Here is a 21881-nt window from a genome sequence, read left to right as displayed (position 1 = left end):
CAAGCCTACGAGACAAACTCAATAACTTCCAGGCAAGTAACACTAAAACAGGCATTAGAGCATCAGCTGTTCCGGACAACTGTGTAATCACGCTCTCCTCAGCCGATGTTAGTAAGACCTTTAAACGGGTCAACATTCACAAGGCCGCAGGGCCAGACGGATTACCAGGACGTGTACTCCAAGCATACGCTGACCAACTGGAGTGTCTTCACTGACATTTTCAACCTGTTCCTGACCGAGTCTGTAATACCAACATGTTTTAAGCAGACCACCATTGTCCCTGTGCCCAAGATCACTAACGTAACCTGCCTAAATGACTACCGACCGGTGGCACTCACATCTGTAGCCATGAAGTGCTTTGAAAGGCTGGTCATGGCTCACATCAACACCATTATCCCAGAACCCTAGACCCACTCCAATTTGCATACCGCCCCAACAGATCTACAGATGATGTAATCTCTATTGCACTCCACACTGCCCTTTCCCACCTGGACAAAAGGAGCACCTATGTGAGAATACTATTCATTGACTACAGCTCAGTGTACAACACCATAGTGTCCTCAAAGCTCATCAATAAGCTAAGGACCCTGGGACTAAACACCTCCCTCTGCAACTGGATCCTGGACTTCCTGACGTGCCGCCCCCAGGTGGTAAGGGTAGGTAACAACACATCCTCCACACTGATCCTCAACACAGGAGACCCTCAGGGGTGCGTGCTCATCCCCTCCTGTACTCCCTGTTCACTTATGACTGCACGGCCAGGCACGACTCCAACACTATTATTAAGTTTGCCGATGACACAACAGTGGTAGGCCTGATCACTGACAACGACGAGACAGCCTATAGGGAGGAGGTCAAAGACCTGGCCGTGTGGTACAAGGACAACAACCTCTCCCTCAAAGTTTTTCCTAGCCACTGTGCTTCTACACCTGCATTGCTTGCTGTTTGGGGTTTTAGGCTGGGTTTCTGTACAGCACTTTGAGATATCAGCTGATGTACGAAGGGCTATATAAATAAATTTGATTTTGATTTGATTTGATTGATCAAGACAAGGAGATGATTGTGGACTACAGGAAAAGGAGGACCGAGCATGACCTCATTCTCATTGACGGTGCTGTAGTGGAGCAGGTTGAGAGCTTCAAGTTCCTAGACGTCCACATCACCAACAAACTAACATGGTCCAAACACACCAAGACAAGCGTCAAGAGAGCACGACAAAACCTATTCCCCTTCAGGTGACTGAAAAAATTTGCCATGGGTCCTCAGATCCTTAAAAGGTTCTACAGCTGCACAATCGAGAGCATCCTGACTGGTTCCATCACTGCCTGGTATGGCAACTGCTCGGCCTCCGACCGCAAGGCACTACAGAGGGTAGAGCGTACGGCCCAGTACATCACTGGGGCCAAGCCTCCTGCCATCTAGGACCTCTATACCAGACGGTGCCAGAGGAAGGCCCTAAAAATTGTTAAATACTCCAGCCACCCTAGTCATAGACTGTTCTCTCTGCTACCTCACGGCAGGCGGTGCCGGAGAACCAAGTCTAGGTCCAAGAGGCTTCTAGATAGCTTCTACCCCCAAGCTATAAGACTCCTGAACATCTAATCAAATGGCTACCCAGACTATTTGCATTGCCTCCCCCCCTTCTACGCTGCTGCTACTCTCTATTATTATCTATGCATAGTCACTTTAATAACTCTACCTACATGTACATATTACCTCAATTACCTCGACACCGGTACCTCCGCACATTGATTCTGTCACGGTACCCCCTGTATGGAGCCCCGCTATTGTAATTTACTGCTGCTCTTTAATTATTTGTTACTTTTCTTTCTTACTTAAAAAAAAAAATCTTGAAACTGCGTTGTTGGTTAAGGGCTTGTAAGTAAGCCTGTTGTAGTCGGAGCGTGTGGCAAATAAAATTTGCTTTGATTTGATACACACACACACACACACACACACACACACACACACTTAATTCAAGTGTACAACAGTGGGGAAGCCCTTTATTGGGTTCAGTATACTTTATAACACTAGTTCTAAGATGTGACAGTGGCTTACAATTTACGGCAAATTAGTAGATAGACATACAGATTTAGTATTTACGGTAAGTTAGTAGATAGACACACATATTTAGTATTTACGGTAAGTTAGTAGGTAGACACACACATTTAGTGTTTACGGTAAGTTAGTAGATGGACACGCAGATTTAGTATTTACTGTAAGTTAGTAGGTAGACACGCAGATTTAGTATTTATGGTAAGTTAGTAGGTAGACATACAGACAATACCCTCAGACTGTTTCCAGTAGTAAGCTAGTAGGTAGGCATAAAGACATTACCCTCAGACTGTTTCCAGCAGAAAGTTAGAAAGGGGAACATAAAGGCATTACCCTCAGACTGTTTCCAGTAGTAAGCTAGTAGGTAGACATAAAGACATTACCCTCTGATTGTTTCCAGTAGTAAGCTAGTAGGTAGGCATAAAGACATTACCCTCAGACTGTTTCCAGTAGTAAGCTAGTAGGTAGGCATAGAGACATTACCCTCAGACTGTTTCCAGTAGTAAGTTAGTAGGTAGACATAAAGACATAACCCTCAGACTGTTTCCAGTAGTAAGCTAGTAGGTAGGCATAAAGACATTACCCTCAGACGGTTTCCAGTAGTAAGTTAGTAGGTAAACATAAAGACATAAAGACATTACCCTCAGACTGTTTCCAGTAGTAAGTTGGTAGGTAGACATAAAGACATAAAGACATTACCCTCAGACTGTTTCCAGTAGTAAGTTAGTAGGTAGACATAAAAACATAGACATTACCCTCAGACTGTTTCCAGTAGTAAGTTAGTAGGTAGACATAAAGACATTACCCTCAGACTGTTTCCAGTAGTAAGTTAGTAGGTAAACATAAAGATATTACCCTCAGACTGTTTCCAGTAGTAAGCTAGTAGGTAAACATAAAGACATAGAGACATTACCCTCAGACTGTTTCCAGTAGTAAGTTAGTAGGTAGACATAAAGACATTACCCTCAGACTGTTTCCAGTAGTAAGTTAGTAGGTAGACATAAAGACATTATCCTCAGACTGTTTCCAGTAGTAAGTTAGTAGGTAGGCATAAAGACATTACCCTCAGACTGTTTCCAGTAGTAAGCTAGTAGGTAGACATAAAGACATTACCCTCAGACTGTTTCCAGTAGTAAGCTAGTAGGTAGGCATAAAGACATTACCCTCAGACTGTTTCCAGTAGTAAGTTAGTAGGTAGACATAAAGACATTACCCTCAGACTGTTTCCAGTAGTAAGTTAGTAGGTAGGCATAAAGACATTATCCTCAGACTGTTTCCAGTAGTAAGTTAGTAGGTAGGCATAAAGACATTACCCTCAGACTGTTTCCAGTAGTAAGCTAGTAGGTAGACATAAAGACATTACCCTCAGACTGTTTCCAGTAGTAAGCTAGTAGGTAGGCATAAAGACATTACCCTCAGACTGTTTCCAGTAGTAAGTTAGTAGGTAGACATAAAGACATAGAGACATTACCCTCAGACTGTTTCCAGTAGTAAGTTAGTAGGTAGACATAAAGACATTACCCTCAGACTGTTTCCAGTAGTAAGTTAGTAGGTAGACATAAAGACATTACCCTCAGACTGTTTCCAGTAGTAAGTTAGTAGGTAGACATAAAGACATTATCCTCAGACTGTTTCCAGTAGTAAGCTAGTAGGTAGGCATAAAGACATTACCCTCAGACGGTTTCCAGTAGTAAGTTAGTAGGTAAACATAAAGACATAAAGACATTACCCTCAGACTGTTTCCAGTAGTAAGTTGGTAGGTAGACATAAAGACATAAAGACATTACGCTCAGACTGTTTCCAGTAGTAAGTTAGTAGGTAGACATAAAAACATAGACATTACCCTCAGACTGTTTCCAGTAGTAAGTTAGTAGGTAGACATAAAGACATTACCCTCAGACTGTTTCCAGTAGTAAGTTAGTAGGTAAACATAAAGACATTACCCTCAGACTGTTTCCAGTAGTAAGCTAGTAGGTAAACATAAAGACATAGAGACATTACCCTCAGACTGTTTCCAGTAGTAAGTTAGTAGGTAGACATAAAGACATTACCCTCAGACTGTTTCCAGTAGTAAGTTAGTAGGTAGACATAAAGACATTATCCTCAGACTGTTTCCAGTAGTAAGTTAGTAGGTAGGCATAAAGACATTACCCTCAGACTGTTTCCAGTAGTAAGCTAGTAGGTAGACATAAAGACATTACCCTCAGACTGTTTCCAGTAGTAAGCTAGTAGGTAGGCATAAAGACATTACCCTCAGACTGTTTCCAGTAGTAAGTTAGTAGGTAGACATAAAGACATTACCCTCAGACTGTTTCCAGTAGTAAGTTAGTAGGTAGGCATAAAGACATTATCCTCAGACTGTTTCCAGTAGTAAGTTAGTAGGTAGGCATAAAGACATTACCCTCAGACTGTTTCCAGTAGTAAGCTAGTAGGTAGACATAAAGACATTACCCTCAGACTGTTTCCAGTAGTAAGCTAGTAGGTAGGCATAAAGACATTACCCTCAGACTGTTTCCAGTAGTAAGTTAGTAGGTAGACATAAAGACATAGAGACATTACCCTCAGACTGTTTCCAGTAGTAAGTTAGTAGGTAGACATAAAGACATTACCCTCAGACTGTTTCCAGTAGTAAGTTAGTAGGTAGACATAAAGACATTACCCTCAGACTGTTTCCAGTAGTAAGTTAGTAGGTAGACATAAAGACATTATCCTCAGACTGTTTCCAGTAGTAAGCTAGTAGGTAGGCATAAAGACATTACCCTCAGACTGTTTCCAGTAGTAAGCTAGTAGGTAGACATAAAGACATTACCCTCAGACTGTTTCCAGTAGTAAGTTAGTAGGTAGACATAAAGACATTACCCTCAGACTGTTTCCAGTAGCTGACCCCCACAGGGCTGATGCTGTAGGGCTGGGACGCCAGGTTCTTAAAGTGCACCACCACCCTGTCACTGGCCTGGGCATGGATCACCGGACCCTGGATACCTGCAACACAAAGCACTCTGTTTCTCTCTCTGTGTGTGTGTGTGTGTGTGTGTGTGTGTGTGTGTGTGTGTGTGTGTGTGTGTGTGTGTGTGTGTGTGTGGTGGTCAGCGGTGGAAAAATAACTCACTTGTCATACTGGAGTAAAAGTAAAGAAACCTTAATAGAAAATGACTCAAGTAAAAGTAAAATCCTACTTGAGTAAAAGTCTAAAAGTGTTTGGTTTTAAATATAAGGATCAAAAGTAAATGGAATTGCTAAAATATACTTAAGTATCAAAAGTAAAAGTATAAACCATTTCCAATTCCTTTTATTAAGCAAACCAGACGGCACCATTTAATTTTTGTTATTTTTATTGACGGATAGCAAGGGGCACACTCCAACACTCAGACATAATTTACAAACGAAGCATGTGTTTAGTGAGTCCGTCAGATCAGAGGCAGTAGGATGACCAGGGATGTTCTCTTGATAAGTGTGTGAATTGGACCATTTTCCCATTAAAATGTAACGAATACTTTTTGCTGTCAGGGAAAATGTATGAAGTAAAAAGTACATAATTCCTTTAAGAATGTAGTGAAGTAAACATAAAAGTTTGCAAAAATATAAATAATAAAGTACAGATACCCCTATAAACTACTTAAGTAGTACTTTAAAGTAGTTTTACTTAAGTACTTCACACCACTGTGTGTGGTAGCATATATTTTATTTCAAAGATATACCTACTTAAAGTAATTAATAATTAATACATAAAATGAGTACACATACCTGCCCATGTTGATGTAGGTTTGGGGACTGAATATGTGGAATCAGTGTATTCTCTATAAACAGCTTTTATGTATTTCTGAGGGGGATCCTTGGTCCTCCTCCTAGAAGTTCATAATCAACATGGATATTTAAATGTTTTTAAAGAATGTATAATGCAATGATTTAAACATGAAAACAAATCAAATGTCCTACAAGGTTATATACATCTTCAACTTTTAATTGCATAGAACAGTATACTACAATATTGACGTTTAACCCGACAGACATAAAAAACCTAGTCTTCAAAGCAGAAAAACAAATAAGGGATAGATGTTAGGTAATGACTTGATAGAACTTCACCTTTGTTCCGACGAGTCAGCGCTGCCCCAGTAAAGATAGTCCCAACCAATCTCAACCGCGGCGATGTAGAACTCTCTCGTGGCATGTCGGCCTACGGCAGGTACGGCCACCGTCTCCTCCACCCCGCCGAGGACCCAGAGGAGTGATATCAACAGCGTTCTCATCGCAAAGCACGAGCACCTGTCCGCCTGCACGTAAATTCACTGACCGTAGAGAAATCGGATAGCCTGACCGGACGGTAGCAGGCAGCTTACTACCGTTATTTCCCGTTAGGGAGGGTATTTAAAGGGAACGTTCAAAACTAGAGATAGTCACAGGGGGAGAGAGAGAGAAAGACAGTGTGTATGAATGTGAGAGACAGGGGGAGTGAGTGTGTGTATGTGTAGAGCTTGTAGTGAGTTGGAAATAGTGAAGTTAGACGTGTCCGTTTCAGTGCTGCTCACAGTAAAATATAGGAAAAATGATGATGGCCACTCTGCCTCCCTGTGGTCAATACTGTCTACTGCCGAATTTTATAAACTTTTGTTAGGTATTTCTCATTGGTTGAACTCAAAACACACATAACAACATGCTTCAGACAAGACGAGGGGTATGGTGTTTAGAACAAAAGTGGTGCCTGTTAAACGTCAGACAAAAGATCACAAAATCATGATACCTGGTTGATTTTCTTTAAAAAGATATGCAAGCAAACAAACGGTGAAACTATAAAACATTGTAATGACAGGGTTGTTTAAGTCCAGCCCTAACACTATCAAGGAACATGTTCATACATTAAAATGACAAAATAATTAACAAACGTATTAAAAACAGTAGCAAGGATGAAAAGCAAACAGTAATAGGCTTCTCAGCTTCTCTCACACAAGCCAGGGTCTCTGATTGACAAGTAATAACACATGATATTAAATGAAGCAGACTGCTGGTTACTTATGTGGATCCTTCCCATATGGTGAAGGTAAAACATACAGCATAGCAAGCTGATCTGAGTACAGTATTACAACATCTCACACTCAATGAGTACAGTACAACGCATCTGAACTTAGGCAGGGTCAATTGGGGATAAAGTATTTACAATGTGATAGTCATTATTATGACTATTAAGATGGGTCAGCCATTACAATGTGAGTCAGTGTGTGGATAATGTGTTGTGGACATAGGGGTTCCAGGTTGGTATGGAAAAATAAACGATATGTTACCTACAGTAGAGTGGTGAGCATAAGTACTAGTGGTGAGAGTGAGTTCTAGAGTGCTGAGAGCGGGTTCTAGAGCACTGAGAGTGGGTTCTAGAGTGGAGACAGTGAGTTGGCGTCTATGATCTGCTGCAGGATGCTGTCTACGTCTGGCGTATCCAGGCTGATGCCCTGCAGGTCCAGGTGGGGCAGGATGGCTGACAGCAGAGCCACCACGTTCCCTCGGATTTTGAGGAGGTTCTCCTGCACAATGCTGGGAAATACAGAGAGCAGAAAGTTATAGAGAGAATGCAAATCTAAAGAAGCGATGGATTATAGGGTGTGTGTGTTTCTGTCTCTGCGTGGGTAAACACACCGGGAGCTCTGGTCCCTGGTCACTGGGCTGTCAGTCTGTCTCAGCCTGCTCTGGGGGTCAGCCTTCTCCCTCCTCAGCCTGCCCAGCTCAGGCTGCTCTCTCTGGGACTGGATGCCATCCACAACCAGCCCTGGTGTGCCAGGGGAAGCTGAGCTCTCACACTGTAGTGAGAAAAGAGGTAATGGGATATATGTCTCTATAAAAGTTTAAATTCAGAAGAATTGACAGCTAGAATACCAGTTTGAACTAATAAGAAAGCTTGGAACTAACCATTTTATAATGTTCTTCATGTATCCTCCTAATGGGGATAGTAGGTCTTTTGATTTCACTAATCTTGAAAAACATTCAGAACTTTACTAAATTCACAGTTAACCCTACTGACCTCCCTTTGGTCCTGTTTGGTTACCATGGCCACTGTTGTCTCCGCCCCCACCCCACCAGATGCCTTATCCCCAGAGGCAGCCTCTGTCATCACCACAGTGTCCTGCGTTGCTGGGGGTGCGTTGGAACCCAGTATCCTCCTCAGCCTCTGAGCCTCCTTCTCCAGTCCAGCCAGTCTCTGGACCAGGGCTCCCCTTTCTGAACCAGCTCCCTCCAGGGTCAGAGCCCGGGGCCAGGGGCCCTCCGGACGACTCAGGGGGGACACCACCACCGTCTGGGCTGAAGTGAGGGAGGGAGGCCAGGCAAGGCTGGAGCTGGGCTGGGAAAGGCCTCCTCTGGTGGCCCCGAGTGGTGCCTTTTCCCCCTTGGTCTTCTCTGTCTGCCCAATCAGTGTCTGTGGTTCGTTGCAGTCTTTCCCAGGTTGTTGCACATCTTGGATCTCGTCAGCGAATGGGTGTGGACCCGCCCATGGTTGTGGTCTCTTTTCCATGTCCCTGGGCGGCCATATTGACTTCCGCTTGTTTCTGCTGAGACAGAGAGAGACTGAGTGTGTGTTTGTGTCTGTATCTATCCACAGTGCCTTGCGAAAGTATTCGGACCCCTTGAACTTTGCGACCTTTTGCCACATTTCAGGCTTCAAACATAAAGATATAAAACTGTATTTTTTTGTGAAGAATCAACAACAAGTGGGACACAATCATGAAGTGGAACGACATTTATTGGATATTTCAAACTTTTTTAACAAATCAAAAACTTAAAAATTGGGCGTGCAAAATTATTCAGCCCATTTACTTTTAGTGTAGCAAACTCTCTCCAGAAGTTCAGTGAGGATCTCTGAATGATCCAATGTTGACCTAAATGACTAATGATAATAAATACAATCCACCTGTGTGTAATCAAGTCTCCGTATAAATGCACCTGCACTGTGATAGTCTCAGAGGTCCGTTAAAAGCGCAGAGAGCATCATGAAGAACAAGGAACACACCAGGCAGGTCCGAGATACTGTTGTGAAGAAGTTTAAAGCCGGATTTGGATACAAAAAGATTTCCCAAGCTTTAAACATCCCAAGGAGCACTGTGCAAGCGATAATATTGAAATGGAAGGAGTATCAGACCACTGCAAATCTACCAAGACCTGGCCGTCCCTCTAAATTTTCAGCTCATACAAGGAGAAGACTGATCAGAGATGCAGCCAAGAGGCCCATGATCACTCTGGATGAACTGCAGAGATCTACAGCTGAGGTGGGAGACTCTGTCCATAGGACAACAATCAGTCGTATATTGCACAAATCTGGCCTTTATGGAAGAGTGGCAAGAAGAAAGCCATTTCTTAAAGATATCCATAAAAAGTGTCAGTTAAAGTTTGCCACAAGCCACCTGGGAGACACACCAAACATGTGGAAGAAGGTGCTCTGGTCAGATGAAACCAAAATTGAACTTTTTGGCAACAATGCAAAACGTTATGTTTGGCGTAAAAGCAACACAGCTGAACACACCATCCCCACTGTCAAACATAGTGGTGGCAGCATCATGGTTTGGGCCTGCTTTTCTTCAGCAGGGACAGGGAAGATGGTTAAAATTGATGGGAAGATGGATGGAGCCAAATACAGGACCATTCTGGAAGAAAACCTGATGGAGTCTGCAAAAGACCTGAGACTGGGACGGAGATTTGTCTTCCAACAAGACAATGATCCAAAACATAAAGCAAAATCTACAATGGAATGGTTCAAAAATAAACATATCCAGGTGTTAGAATGGCCAAGTCAAAGTCCAGACCTGAATCCAATCGAGAATCTGTGGAAAGAACTGAAAACTGCTGTTCACAAATGTTCTCCATCTAACATCACTGAGCTCGAGCTGTTTTGCAAGGAGGAATGGGAAAAAATGTCAGTCTCTCGATGTGCAAAACTGATAGAGACATACCCCAAGCGACTTACAGCTGTAATCGCAGCAAAAGGTGGCGCTACAAAGTATTAACTTAAGGGGGCCGAATAATTTCGCACGCCCAATTTTTCAGTTTTTGATATGTTAAAAAAGTTTGAAATATCCAATAAATGTCGTTCCACTTCATGATTGTGTCCCACTTGTTGTTGATTCTTCACAAAAAAATACAGTTTTATATCTTTATGTTTGAAGCCTGAAATGTGGCAAAAGGTCACAAAGTTCAAGGGGGCCGAATACTTTCGCAAGGCACTGTATATGTGCATTTGTGTGTGTGTGTAAGAGTGTGTGTGTTCGAATAAGAGTGAGTGTATATGTACATGTAACTGCCAAAATGAAGGAAACACTTGAGTAAATGAGGGATACAAAATATATTGAAAGCCGATACTTCCACACAGGTGTGGTTCCTGAGTTAATTAAGCAATAGCATCATGCGTAGGGTGTATAAAAATGCCCAGTTGCCCATAATTTTGGCTATCATGGCTAGAAGAAGAGATCGCAGTGACTTGGAAAGAGGGGTCTCAAAGGAGCATAGAGAGTTTAAAGGGTGTGTGTGTGTGTGTGTGTGTGTGTCTCAGTCACCAGATCTCAACCCAAAATCTGGAAGATTCTGGAGCAGTGCCAGAAACAGTGTTTTCCAACACCAACAAAATACCAAATAATGGTAATTTCTCATAGAACAACGGTGTTGCATCCCTCCACTAGAGTTCCAGACACTTGTAGAATCTATGCCAAGGTGCATTGAAGCTGTTCTGGCTCGTGGAGGTCCAACGCCCTATTAAGATGCTTTATGTTGGTGTTTCCTTTATTTTGGCAGTTACCTGTATGAGCGTTTGCATGCGCGTGTGGGTGCGCATGTCTCTGACCCAGACTTGGACGGTGCCATGTTGTCCTCGTCATCCTCTAAAGTGGCCACCAGTGGAGCCACTGGCTTATTCTGCTCGCTGTTCTCAGTCTCCTCTGTGAGCAGATGGAGGGGGGCATCAGGGGGTAGAGGGCGGAGGAGGACCGGTTCAGTCAGAGGGAGGGGGGCATCAGGGGGTAGGGGGCGAAGGAGGACCGGTTCAGTCAGAGGCAGGGGGGCATCACGGGGTAGAGGGCGGAGGAGGACCGGCTCAGACAGGCCTTGGGGGAGTACATGGTGCTTCCGCGGACGGCCTCGTTTTCTGACCAGGCCTTGGTCCCTTTTTAGACACAGAATGGAAACAGCAGTGAATGGAACAACCGAGATACATGGCTCAGTACAGTATAGATAGGCACAGTAGAGTAGGCCTAAAGTATAAATATGAAGAAAATATTCAACTGAAGGAGGAAGTCAGGTTTGCTCTGACACTGTGGTTTTTACTGAGAATAACAACGTAAAACTCACAGGCGGCAAACCACAAACTGACACATGCACACAGAGAGTGCAAATACATGGCATTGCATATACACACACACACCCACACACCCACACATGCGTAGCCACTAGCCACACACACAGCCATGCACACACACATCAAACAAAGTGTCAGTACAGATATTAATTGGCTGTGCATCTGGCGTGCATGAAGAGCAGAGTAGGGTGGAGGTGAGAGTAGGGTGGAGGAGAGAGGGAGTGAGAGTAGAGTGGAGGAGAGAGTAGGGTGGAGGAGAGAGGGAGTGAGTAGAGTGGAGGAGAGAGTAGGGTGGAGGAGAGAGGGAGTGAGAGTAGAGTGGAGGAGAGAGGGAGTAAGAGTAGACTGGAGGAGAGAGTATGGTGGAGGAGAGAGGGAGTGAGAGTAGAATGGAGGAGAGAGTAGGGTGGAGGTGAGAGTAGGGTGGAGGAGAGAGTAGGGTGGAGGAGAGAGTAGGGTGGAGGTGAGAGTAGGGTGGAGGTGAGAGTAGTGTGGAGGTGAGAGTAGAGTGGAGTTGAGAGTAGAGTGGAGTGGAGGTGAGAGTAGAGTGGAGGAGAGAGTAGGGTGGAGGTGAGAGTAGGGTGGAGGAGAGAGTAGGGTGGAGGAGAGAGTAGGGTGGAGGTGAGAGTAGGGTGGAGGTGAGAGTAGGGTGGAGGTGAGAGTAGAGTGGAGTTGAGAGTAGAGTGGAGTGGAGGTGAGAGTAGGGTGGAGGAGAGAGTAGGGTGGAGGTGAGAGTAGGGTGAAGGAGAGAGGGAGTGAGAGTAGGGAGGAGGAGAGAGTAGGGTGGAAAAGAGAGGGAGTGAGAGTAGGGTGGAGGAGAGAGGGAGTGAGAGTAGGGTGGAGGAGAGTAGGGTAGAGGAGAGAATAGGGTGGAGGAGAGGGAGTGAGAGTGGGGTGAAGGTGAGAGTAGGGTGGAGGAGAAGGGGTGAGAGTGGGGTGGAGGAGAGAGGGAGTAAGAGTAGGGTGGAGGAGAGAGGGAGTAAGAGTAGGGTGGAGGAGAGAGGGAGTGAGAGTAGGGTAGAGGAGAGAGGGAGTAAGAGTGGGGTGGAGGTGAGAGTAGGGTAGAGGAGAGAGGGAGTAAGAGTGGGGTGGAGGTGAGAGTAGGGTGGAGGAGAGAGGGAGTGAGAGTGGGGTGGAGGTGAGAGTAGGGTGGAGGAGAGAGGGAGTAAGAGTAGGGTGGAGGAGAGAGGGAGTGAGAGTGGGGTGGAGGTGAGAGTAGGGTGGAGGAGAGAGGGAGTAAGAGTAGGGTGGAGGAGAGAGGGAGTGAGAGTGGGGTGGAGGTGAGAGTAGGGTGGAGGAGAGAGGGAGTAAGAGTAGGGTGGAGGAGAGAGGGAGTGAGAGTGGGGTGGAGGTGAGAGGGAGTAAGAGTAGGGTGGAGGAGAGAGGGAGTAAGAGTAGGGTGGAGGAGAGAGGGAGTGAGAGTGGGGTGGAGGTGAGAGTAGGGTGGAGGAGAGAGGGAGTAAGAGTAGGGTGGAGGAGAGAGGGAGTGAGAGTGGGGTGGAGGTGAGAGTAGGGTGGAGGAGAGAGGGAGTAAGAGTAGCGTGGAGGAGAGAGGGAGTGAGAGTGGGGTGGAGGTGAGAGTAGGGTGGAGGAGAGAGGGAGTAAGAGTAGGGTGGAGGAGAGAGGGAGTGAGAGTAGGGTGGAGGAGAGAGGGAGTGAGAGTGGGGTGGAGGTGAGAGTAGGGTGGAGGAGAGAGGGAGTAAGAGTAGGGTGGAGGAGAGAGGGAGTGAGAGTGGGGTGGAGGTGAGAGTAGGGTGGAGGAGAGAGGGAGTAAGAGTAGGGTGGAGGAGAGAGGGAGTGAGAGTAGGGTGGAGGAGAGAGTAGGGTGGAGGAGAGAGGGAGTAAGAGTAAGGTGGAGGAGAGAGGGAGTGAGAGTAGGGTGGAGGTGAGAGTAGGGTGGAGGAGAGAGGGAGTAAGAGTAGGGTGGAGGAGAGAGTAGGGGTGGAGGAGAGAGGGAGTGAGAGTAGGGTGGAGGAGAGAGTAGGGTGGAGGAGAGAGTAGGGTGGAGGAGAGAGTAGGGTGGAGGAGAGAGGGAGTGAGAGTAGGGTGGAGGAGAGAGTAGGGGTGGGTGGTGGTATATTTACTTCTTGTAGGTCTTCTTCTGGTAGCTTGGCGTTAACTCTTCTTCACTCTCCTCTGCTTCCTCTGGCAGAGAGCAGCTCCTGAAATACACACCACAGGTCAGATGAGGAACTCCTGAAATACACACCACAGGTCAGATGAGGAACTCCTGAAATACACACCACAGGTCAGATGAGAAAGTCCTGAAATACACACCCCAGGTCAGATGATTAAGTACAGTTGATGAGAACAAAGACAACCTAACATGCAAATACACTCCTGAAAGCTTGAATGCATGCACACTTGCTATCTCTCTCTCTCTCGCTCTCTTACTCTCTCTCTCTGGGCTCTATTTTTGTCTGCCGTTAAGGCGGCGCTAAGGCGTCATGTAAAAACCAGCGCACTGACATTTTCCAGCCATAACGCCAGGTTAGGTTTGTTAAAATAGAGCCCTCTCTCTCTGTCTCTCTCTGGTACCTGAGCATGGTGTTGGGGTTCTGGCTGCAGCTCCAGTGTTCAGGGGTGGAGCTGTAGTGGCCTTCTGGGACACGCCTCCACCTCAGACAGTCCTCACACTGCAGCCACACTGGACTCCTACACACGTAGGAGTGTACAAAGACACGCACGCACGCACACATACACACACACCAGTGGGCACACAAGTTAAACAAAACACACACTTTTCATTTCCTGTTTCTTAACCACAAGCCATCCATGTTAGCCCTGTACTTGCACTGTGATGTCACGGTAATATTTGACAGTCTGTAGCAACAATCATCCAAAATAAATCAAACTAAACAAACATAAAAACTCACTCCTCCTCTTCCTCCTCCTCATCTTCCTCTTCATTCTTCTTCTCCGCTGCCAGGAACTCTCGTTCTCTCGCCTTTTTCTCCATCATCTCATTCCAGTAGTCGTTGAGCTTCAGCCCCAGGGACGACAGGGTCAGCCTGTTTCAAACCACACAAATACAGAGAGGATGTTCACATCCTGAACTATAAATAGCATGTCAATCTGCTCATCTGGTTCATGATAATACTGATTCATTTGTGTGTGTGTTGTACCTGTACTCTTTGGTGTATTCAAAGTCTTGCTTGTTGTGAGCCGGCTTCAGGAAGTTGCACTCAATGACTCCAATAACCCCAACCCCTGCCCTCTGACCTGACGACTGAAACAGGGAGAGGGGGGAAAAAAGAAGAAGAGAGAGATATAGAGGTAAAGGAGAAGTAGTAAAGTAGTAAAGGAGAAGTAGAGGGAGAGGTGGGAAGAGGGTGAGGTATATAGGAGTGAGAGATGGAGATTTAGAGGGAGAGAGAAGTATAGTATAACTATTACACCAAAACCTCACACAATCTCTCATATAATATATCTTGTTTGTGGCCCCAGGTGTTGACAGATAAACTCAACATTACAGTCTTTAATTCATATGTACCTTGATCTGGTAGCCAACCTTCTCATAGGACTTGATGAGGCGGTTCTTGTGGTACATCATGATGCCATAGTGGTCTTTGTTCTTACGGTTGAACCCAAAGGTGACCTTAACTCTGTCTTTCTGATAGAAATGGTTAAGTTTAAGTTAAGTTTTCTGGGCATACGCCCAGACTGAAGCCTGTACAAGTGACCACAGTACTTTGCATCGTTGCTATGTAAGTTAAGTTAGGTTAAGGTATGTTAAGGTTAAGTTCTATTACTTACAGAATACTTTGATAAACGCAATAATCGTTTTTGGATAGAAATGAATGGACAAACCGATTCTAGTTCTACAGAAGGATACATTGAATTGGGGTTTATAAACATCGTTCTCAATCTGCGACAGGCTCTTGGCGACCAGCTTGGTCTGAACCTTCTTCTGTCGCAGGATGATCTGAGTCCGAGGCTTCAGGTACAAGATGCTGAGGTAGGCCTGTGAGAGAATGTGAATGAATGAGACTTCCTGTTCAGAATCATATTCAAACCATCAGACCTTCTCACCTTCCTTTTTATCACTCTGTTTGGCTATGCTGCATTCAAGGTCACAATCCTCTGGTGTATACAGTTGTTGAATAGAGTTCCAAGGTGACTGAAATGTTTACAGTGAACTTTCTCTTAACCACCCTGACATGTCTCTCATCACTCACTCAACACTCACTCTCATTGTAACACATCATCACTCATCTTTTTTATCACTCACTCTCAGGGAGTAGTCCATCTCTGGGATGGTGTGGTCAGTCCTCTGCGGTCCGGGGAAGCTCTTCTTCCTGCCTCTAGTCTTGGTCTCCTCTGAGTGGATCTCTGGCATCCGGATGTCAAACTCATCTGTCTCGAAATCCAGCTCCGGCTTACCATCTTTGTTCCTGTACGTGATATTGTAGAACTCATTACTTGTGTCAGCTTCATTCTTCATAGAATTATAAAATATCCCACTTGCCTGTAATGAATCATTAATTGGCCACTGATCCTTTCTGCTTTCAGAGATGATACCCAATACTGTGTCATTACTAACAAATAAGCAGAATGTGTTTGTGTGTAACAGTTTTGCTTCCGTCCCTCTCCTTGCCCCAACCTGGACTCGAATCAGGGACCCTTTGAAAACATCGACAACAGTCACCCTCAAAGCATCCATTACCTATCGCTCCACAAAAGCAGCGGCCCTTGCAGAGCAAAGGAAACTTCTATTTTGAGGTCTCAGAGCGAGATACGTCACCGATGGAAACACTAATAGCTCGCACCGCAAACTAGCTAGCCATCTCACAGCGATTACGTGGGTGTGTTTCCTGACCTGCGTATGTTCCAGATGAGGATCTTAGTGCCCTTCTTGGAGAGGATGGAGTCAAAGTGCTGTAGCAGCTCCTTCTGGGTGTGGATCAGAGAGTGGGTCAGGATGGCATTCAGACTGGCCTCAGAGTCCTCAGTCACTACCAGCACCTGTAAGACATAGTTAAGGAGAGCAACCAGGATACACATACAGGCAAGCACACGGACGCATACACACACAGTTTTTCAATCAATCCTTTGAACACACACATGCATGTACTCTTGTCTTCCTCTCTGTCAGTCTTCCTCTCTGTCAGTCTTCCTCTCTGTCAGTCTTCCTCTCTGTCAGTCTTCCTCTCTGTCTGTCTTCCTCTCTGTCTGTCTTCCTCTCCGTCTGTCTTCCTCTCTGTCTGTCTTCCTCTCTGTCTTTCTTCCTCTCTGTCTGTTTTCCTCTCTCTCAAATTCAATTGCTTTATTGGCATGACAAACATTTAGGAAACATTTCCAAAGCATCAATGATACTGCATTGGGTCCTATCTCTCTCTGTGTAAGGATATTGGTCTGTTGGTTGAAGGGCACGATGGGGACGATGACAGCCTGTGCCTTTATAGCCTGTAAGTAGCTCTGAGACAGCATGCCGACGGTCAGACAGCCTCCGTTCTTAGTGAAGATCAGAGCGTCACGACCAAGACGCATGGAGCCAGACTTAAAGCCGTTTCCATAGACACCGATGGCCTGGTGGCTGCCCTTACCAGACCCTTTCTCTGTGAAACCAAAACTGAACAGACAAAGAGAAAGAGTGGGGTGAGATTGCAGCGTTAGTTGGAGACATGTGTCTGTATTGGTGTGGAAGTGAGAGAAGTGGGTCTGTATTTGTGTGCAGAGAGATAGTTTGTGTGTAGGATGTGTGTATGTGAGAATGAGGGGGAGAAAAGAGAGCGATTGTGTGTTCACGGGTTTACGTGAGAGAGAGAGTGGGCATGTCGCATAGTGAGACAAAAAAGGGTGTGGAACAAAGACAAAATGTTAGTAATTCAACTCAGTTGTTTATGTATGGGTAATTACAGTATAACCTTTCACATAGCAGTGTGTGTGTGTGTGTGTAGAGGCTGCAACATGGATGATCAAACAGCAGTGTGTGTGTATGTGTGTGTAGCCAAACGTACGTAAGCCTGTGTTTCTCACCTGAGCATTTTGTGCAGTTTGTTGGGGGTCATGCCGCTGCCGTTGTCAGTGAAGGCCAGACAGAGCTGTTGCTGTTCCTCGACCACATCTATCCAGATCTGCCTGGCTGTCACGCCCGGGTCTGACGCATTATCTACACAGCACAAAGTCAGTCAGTCAATCAATCAATCAATCAATCAATCATTAAATGAATCTATAAAGCCCATTTTACATGAAAAATGGTTGTAAAAACTATTGTAGAACAAGTTGAAAAAGTCACACAGTGCTTCACATTAACTGTGTCTAGACAGGGGGTGTACTGTAATTATTAAAATCAGTTGACCAACTTATCCTGCATAATGTAAAAGTGGTCCCTTGTGACAGACTAGCACACGTGAGATTAACTGGACTGGTTTGAACAGATGTTTTTTCAGACCAAATGTCTGCTCCAATGAAAAATGACCCCACGTTTCCAAACCATGTCCTGTGTTTTATATCATATTGTACAACAGTTGAGGAAACTAACACTGTAAAAGTGTTAAACAACTTGATCAGTGTTATTTCCTGATAGTTGCTGTTTGAACATGAAATCTACACGGGACGTTCTAATCAGCAGGTTTGCATGGGCTGGAGTTTAGGCTTTCCATGGTGACATCACCATGCGGTAAATTCCTTAATAGACCAATAACAAATTGAGCTCCAAACCTCTGCCAATAACAGCTAGTTTTCAGTTTTCACTACCACACAGTCCTAGCAAAATTCTAAAAAGCTATTTTGCCCATTTTAATGGAAATCTGTTACAGTAAGGTACTGTTACCCAGAAAGGATTTGATATTGATATAAAATGACTGCATTGGGCCTTTAAAAAAAGTTACAAAACAATGGTCTTGTTTGAGTCCAGGAGTGAAGTCGGGGGAGGTGCATCTGCAACAGCCGAAAGCCGGACATGAATGTGGTTTTCCAACAGGAAGGCTCAGTGCAACATGGCAGTGTTGCCATTGTTTATAAAAGTGTATTTTTAATGTCAAAATAAACATGTCTCCAACCCCATATCACACAGTCACAAGTTGTAAATATGGGTGTGTACATTGTACTATCAATTGGTGAAAGAGAGCCTCAAATATCACATTCAATTATACATGAACTGCAGAAAGGTTGGTTTCTGTTTTAGTCACATCTTTGGTCACGTTCACGTGGGTCAAACAAATGCACCCTAACGATTGGTTGACAGCCTCCCACAATGCAGTGATGGCTGCAGGATGAAGTTGGTGAATAGCAACTTCAGAAATTTGCAGTCGACTAGAGTCTAAACTTCATGACCTTTGATCACATGGTTTTTGTAAAGCTCATGCAGTTGTCAAGTCGGACAATTTTTTATCCCCATAATGCAACACACTTTGTAAGGTTGACAAAAGTGATCTGCTCGAACGCGCCCAGTATGTATCTTCAGTGCTTGACTTGGACTAAAATAGGTGCTGGTACTCAAGTTGGGTGCAGGTACTGTTTATATTTAGGTGCAGGAGCTCCACAATACTTTTGAGTTAATATTCTGTAAGGGGAACAGGAGCTCAACATTTAGGGTGCTGGTACTCAGCTAAGGTGAGTTCCTGCCCAAGTTAAGCACTGCGTATCTTAACCAAATGCAAGTCTACAGTGTGCACCACACTCGGGGTTATTCCAAGTATGCAAATCGCAGGCTTTCACAAATTTGAAGGTGACCAACAGACAATGCACACGGCACCAACCAACTGGTCTATTCCAACCAATAATCATGCACACATAGCTGCGGGAAGTAGTTTAGGGGTGGAGGTGCTGCAATATTTTTGTTGCTGGGGTTTGCCCGAGCTGCAGATTGTCCTCTTATACAGGACTATTAAAGGCCCAGTGCACTACATTAAAATAATAATAATAAAAAAATATAGATATATTTTTTAATTCAGATTTTTCAGGGGTTGCTGAAGTACTCTCGATCAGCACCCTTACTTCCAGGGCCTATGCATGCACAGAGGGGAGGCTTCTCAACTCTGACAACTTGAAACATATACCGAATTTAGATGAGAATAAACAACGAACATGAATATAAAACATATTTTACCCGCATCGCAAGTAGTGTTACTGCGTTGATATGAATGAGGAACTAATTTCCACCTAAAAAAAAACTTAGTAGCGCGAGAAAAATATGATGTGAATGCCTGGCAAGCGACGTCATAATGAAGTTACTGTAGGCATAACATTTTCTCCTCTGTAAAATATGGAACTTCATTTGAATATACTAACATGTTATAACTAAAGTATAACTTATACTGTCACATGTGACACATATTGCGATGAGAAAAGAACAGGTGGATGGTAGACTCTCGATGAAGTGCGGGCAACACACACACACAGACAAGGCGTCTATTGTATTTTCTTATGCGGAAGCCATGCCACCAGTACATTTTTAGGCACAAACATTTGCAACTTTCCTGCCTTCAGCGGAAAGGGAAATGAAAACACAGAATATCAAAATGAAAGTTGACTGTTGTTACCTATTAGTTCTGCAACTGCGCTGAAAGGCCACGTATGACTTGTTGAATTACTATTCAGGAAGGACGGACTCATCTGCAAAAAAACAACTTCGATATTTACTATTTTCCTTTATAATAAAAACTAAACGTCAACAACACATCTAGCATATAAGAACGAATGCAAATTACAAACGAAATAGCTTACAACACACAATAAATAACTTATTTGAAAAATACATACGGAACTGAGGCGAATCCCATGCTCGCTAAACCTCGCCATGTTTTTACAGTGAAAACCACTAGCAGGCAAACGACACCTACGTCAAAGACAGTACAGAGTTTAAACTGTGTCTACGTAGTGAGTAGCAACAGGCCGCTCGCACAGGTCTGTCTTGTCGCGTTCACGCATTAGTCGAAACTAGGAAACTCTGAAATGTTCGACTCGCTAAATGATTGTAGCCTAGTTATACACGTGACGCAATCGAACAGTTAGCGAGTCCGAAAATTCAGAGTTTCCTAGTTCCGACTAGCACTTAAACGCCGCATCTGCTAGTTTATATACCACAGTCACAAACCCCGCCCATTTCTACAATATATGTATTATGTTAAACAAACGCTAACCGTAACCACACTGCCAACCCCTAGTGGTGCACGACTCCATGGTTTTTGGAGTAGACTCAGACTCCCGTGGTTGGAGTCGAAGACTCCCAAACACGCTGAAACGGATGCGCGCACACGTACACGCCACCTCATTATTTCAGAGTCATACTAGGAAGTCTACACCTGCGTTCTAGAGGACTAACATGAGCATGATGCGGCCAATTTGCTTATCAACTTAACCTATAAAAACCTATTTGGTTTGCATCTAGAATGTGATGTGTAGGCACTATAATTGTTTATGTCATATTTATGCTGTGTGCACCCATGACGGATCCCATGGGATTATGGGGCGCATTCTAAATGGTTCAACCTGTTATTTTCCATGTTATAGCCCTATTCGGACATGTCTTATTACAGACGTTGGTTATGCAATTATTATTCAGGCATGTGGGTATTTCTGAGGACGATTCACACGCTAAATAGCGTTTCAATCGGTGACTTCACTTGCTCTGAGACATTGAAGTAGTTGTTCCTCTTGCTCTGCAAGAGCCGCGGCTTTTGTGGAGCGATGGGTAACGATGCTTCTTGGGTGACTGTGTTGACGTGTGCAGAGGGTCCCTGGTTCCCGCTCGGGTATGGGCGAGGGGACGGTCTAAAGTTATACTGTTACATATAGGTGTCCCTATAATATTTCAATTGATGAAGTGTGATCATAATAATTATTTTAGCTATCCATGGTAGACATCCTTCCTAATAACAAGACCCCCCATCCTGCAGATTTGAGCTGCTGCTTGAGATCCCGAGGTAGGGTGAGCAGGGGAATCTATCAAATAGTGCACCTCTAATTCTGTACTGTACTACTGCAATTAGTCAAATGACTCACACTACTACATGCTACCAAATAAACCACAAATCTTTCACAATACTGTGAATATATAGTTTCACAGACATGTTGTTGCATTTTTTTCTGGTTTGTGCTAAATCGTTAAGAATAGTATAAAACCAGTCTGCCCACCACCAAGGTGAATTGGTTTAGTCTTGACTCTTGGTGTCATGTACTGTCATGTTGTGTCTTGTTTCTGTCCTTTCCCTTCACCCTGTCTCCCTCTGCTGGTCGTTGTTAGGTTACCTTTTCTCCCCCTCTTTCCCCCAGCTGTGCCTTGTCTCCTCCTAACTACCTCGTCACCCCTTTTCCCACCTGTTCCCTTTTTCCCTCTGATTAGTCCTCTATATCTCTCTCTGTTTCTGCTCCTGTCTTTGTCGGATTCTTGTTTGTGTTGTTCATGCCTGAACCAGACTATCGTCATGTTTGCTGCAACCTTGTCCTGTCCTGTCGGAACCTGCCGGTCCATCTGAGCCTACGTTTTGTTTTGTTATTAAAGAAGCTCTGTTTACGTTAATTCGCTTTTGGGTCCTCATTCACGCACCGTAACAGAAGA

At 44.5% G+C, this 21881-nt stretch overlaps 2 protein-coding genes across 9 annotated transcripts in view; both read right to left on the bottom strand.

Annotated features, from left to right (window-relative positions):
* The window catches only part of f8 (coagulation factor VIII, procoagulant component), a 39861-nt gene extending 33204 nt beyond the window's left edge, over window positions 1–6657 (bottom strand). For 3 of the 4 annotated variants that reach the window (XM_021583414.2, XM_036970395.1, XM_036970394.1), the window contains exons 1-3: window positions 6139–6657; window positions 5800–5900; window positions 4915–5037 (exon numbers count right to left, since the gene is read on the bottom strand). In XM_021583414.2, the coding sequence (XP_021439089.2) occupies window positions 4915–5037; window positions 5800–5900; window positions 6139–6302 (388 nt within the window). In that variant the 5' untranslated portion in view covers window positions 6303–6657. Of the gene's footprint in view, window positions 1–2287; window positions 2302–4914; window positions 5038–5799; window positions 5901–6138 lie in introns of those variants that run through there. The other variant, XM_036970396.1, reaches the window with a different exon arrangement.
* A 135-nt stretch (window positions 6658–6792) lies between these two features.
* LOC110504650 (MORC family CW-type zinc finger protein 3) lies at window positions 6793–20312 on the bottom strand. Of its 5 annotated transcripts, none has more exons than XM_021583415.2 (16): window positions 20084–20305; window positions 19864–19936; window positions 17357–17489; window positions 16729–16949; window positions 16197–16344; window positions 15609–15771; window positions 15213–15341; window positions 14871–14990; window positions 14503–14606; window positions 14254–14388; window positions 13916–14032; window positions 13462–13539; window positions 10823–11185; window positions 8063–8588; window positions 7681–7841; window positions 6793–7578 (listed from the first exon to the last, which is right to left on the bottom strand). In XM_021583415.2, the coding sequence occupies exons 1-16, from the start codon at window positions 20120–20122 to the stop codon at window positions 7419–7421; spliced, it is 2670 nt and encodes an 889-aa protein (XP_021439090.2). In that variant the 5' UTR covers window positions 20123–20305; the 3' UTR covers window positions 6793–7418. The 5 variants fall into 5 exon arrangements, 4 of the variants coding, with proteins under 4 accessions (XP_021439090.2, XP_036826294.1, XP_036826295.1 ...); XM_036970399.1 differs by having other exon boundaries at window positions 10868–11185; XM_036970400.1 differs by having other exon boundaries at window positions 8063–8585; window positions 10868–11185.
* Between the last annotated feature and the right edge of the window lie 1569 nt (window positions 20313–21881).

Source organism: Oncorhynchus mykiss, chromosome 31 (genome assembly GCF_013265735.2).
Source record: "Oncorhynchus mykiss isolate Arlee chromosome 31, USDA_OmykA_1.1, whole genome shotgun sequence".
Taxonomy (NCBI): Eukaryota; Metazoa; Chordata; class Actinopteri; order Salmoniformes; family Salmonidae; genus Oncorhynchus; species Oncorhynchus mykiss.
This window is presented reverse-complemented; position numbering and strand designations above follow the sequence as displayed.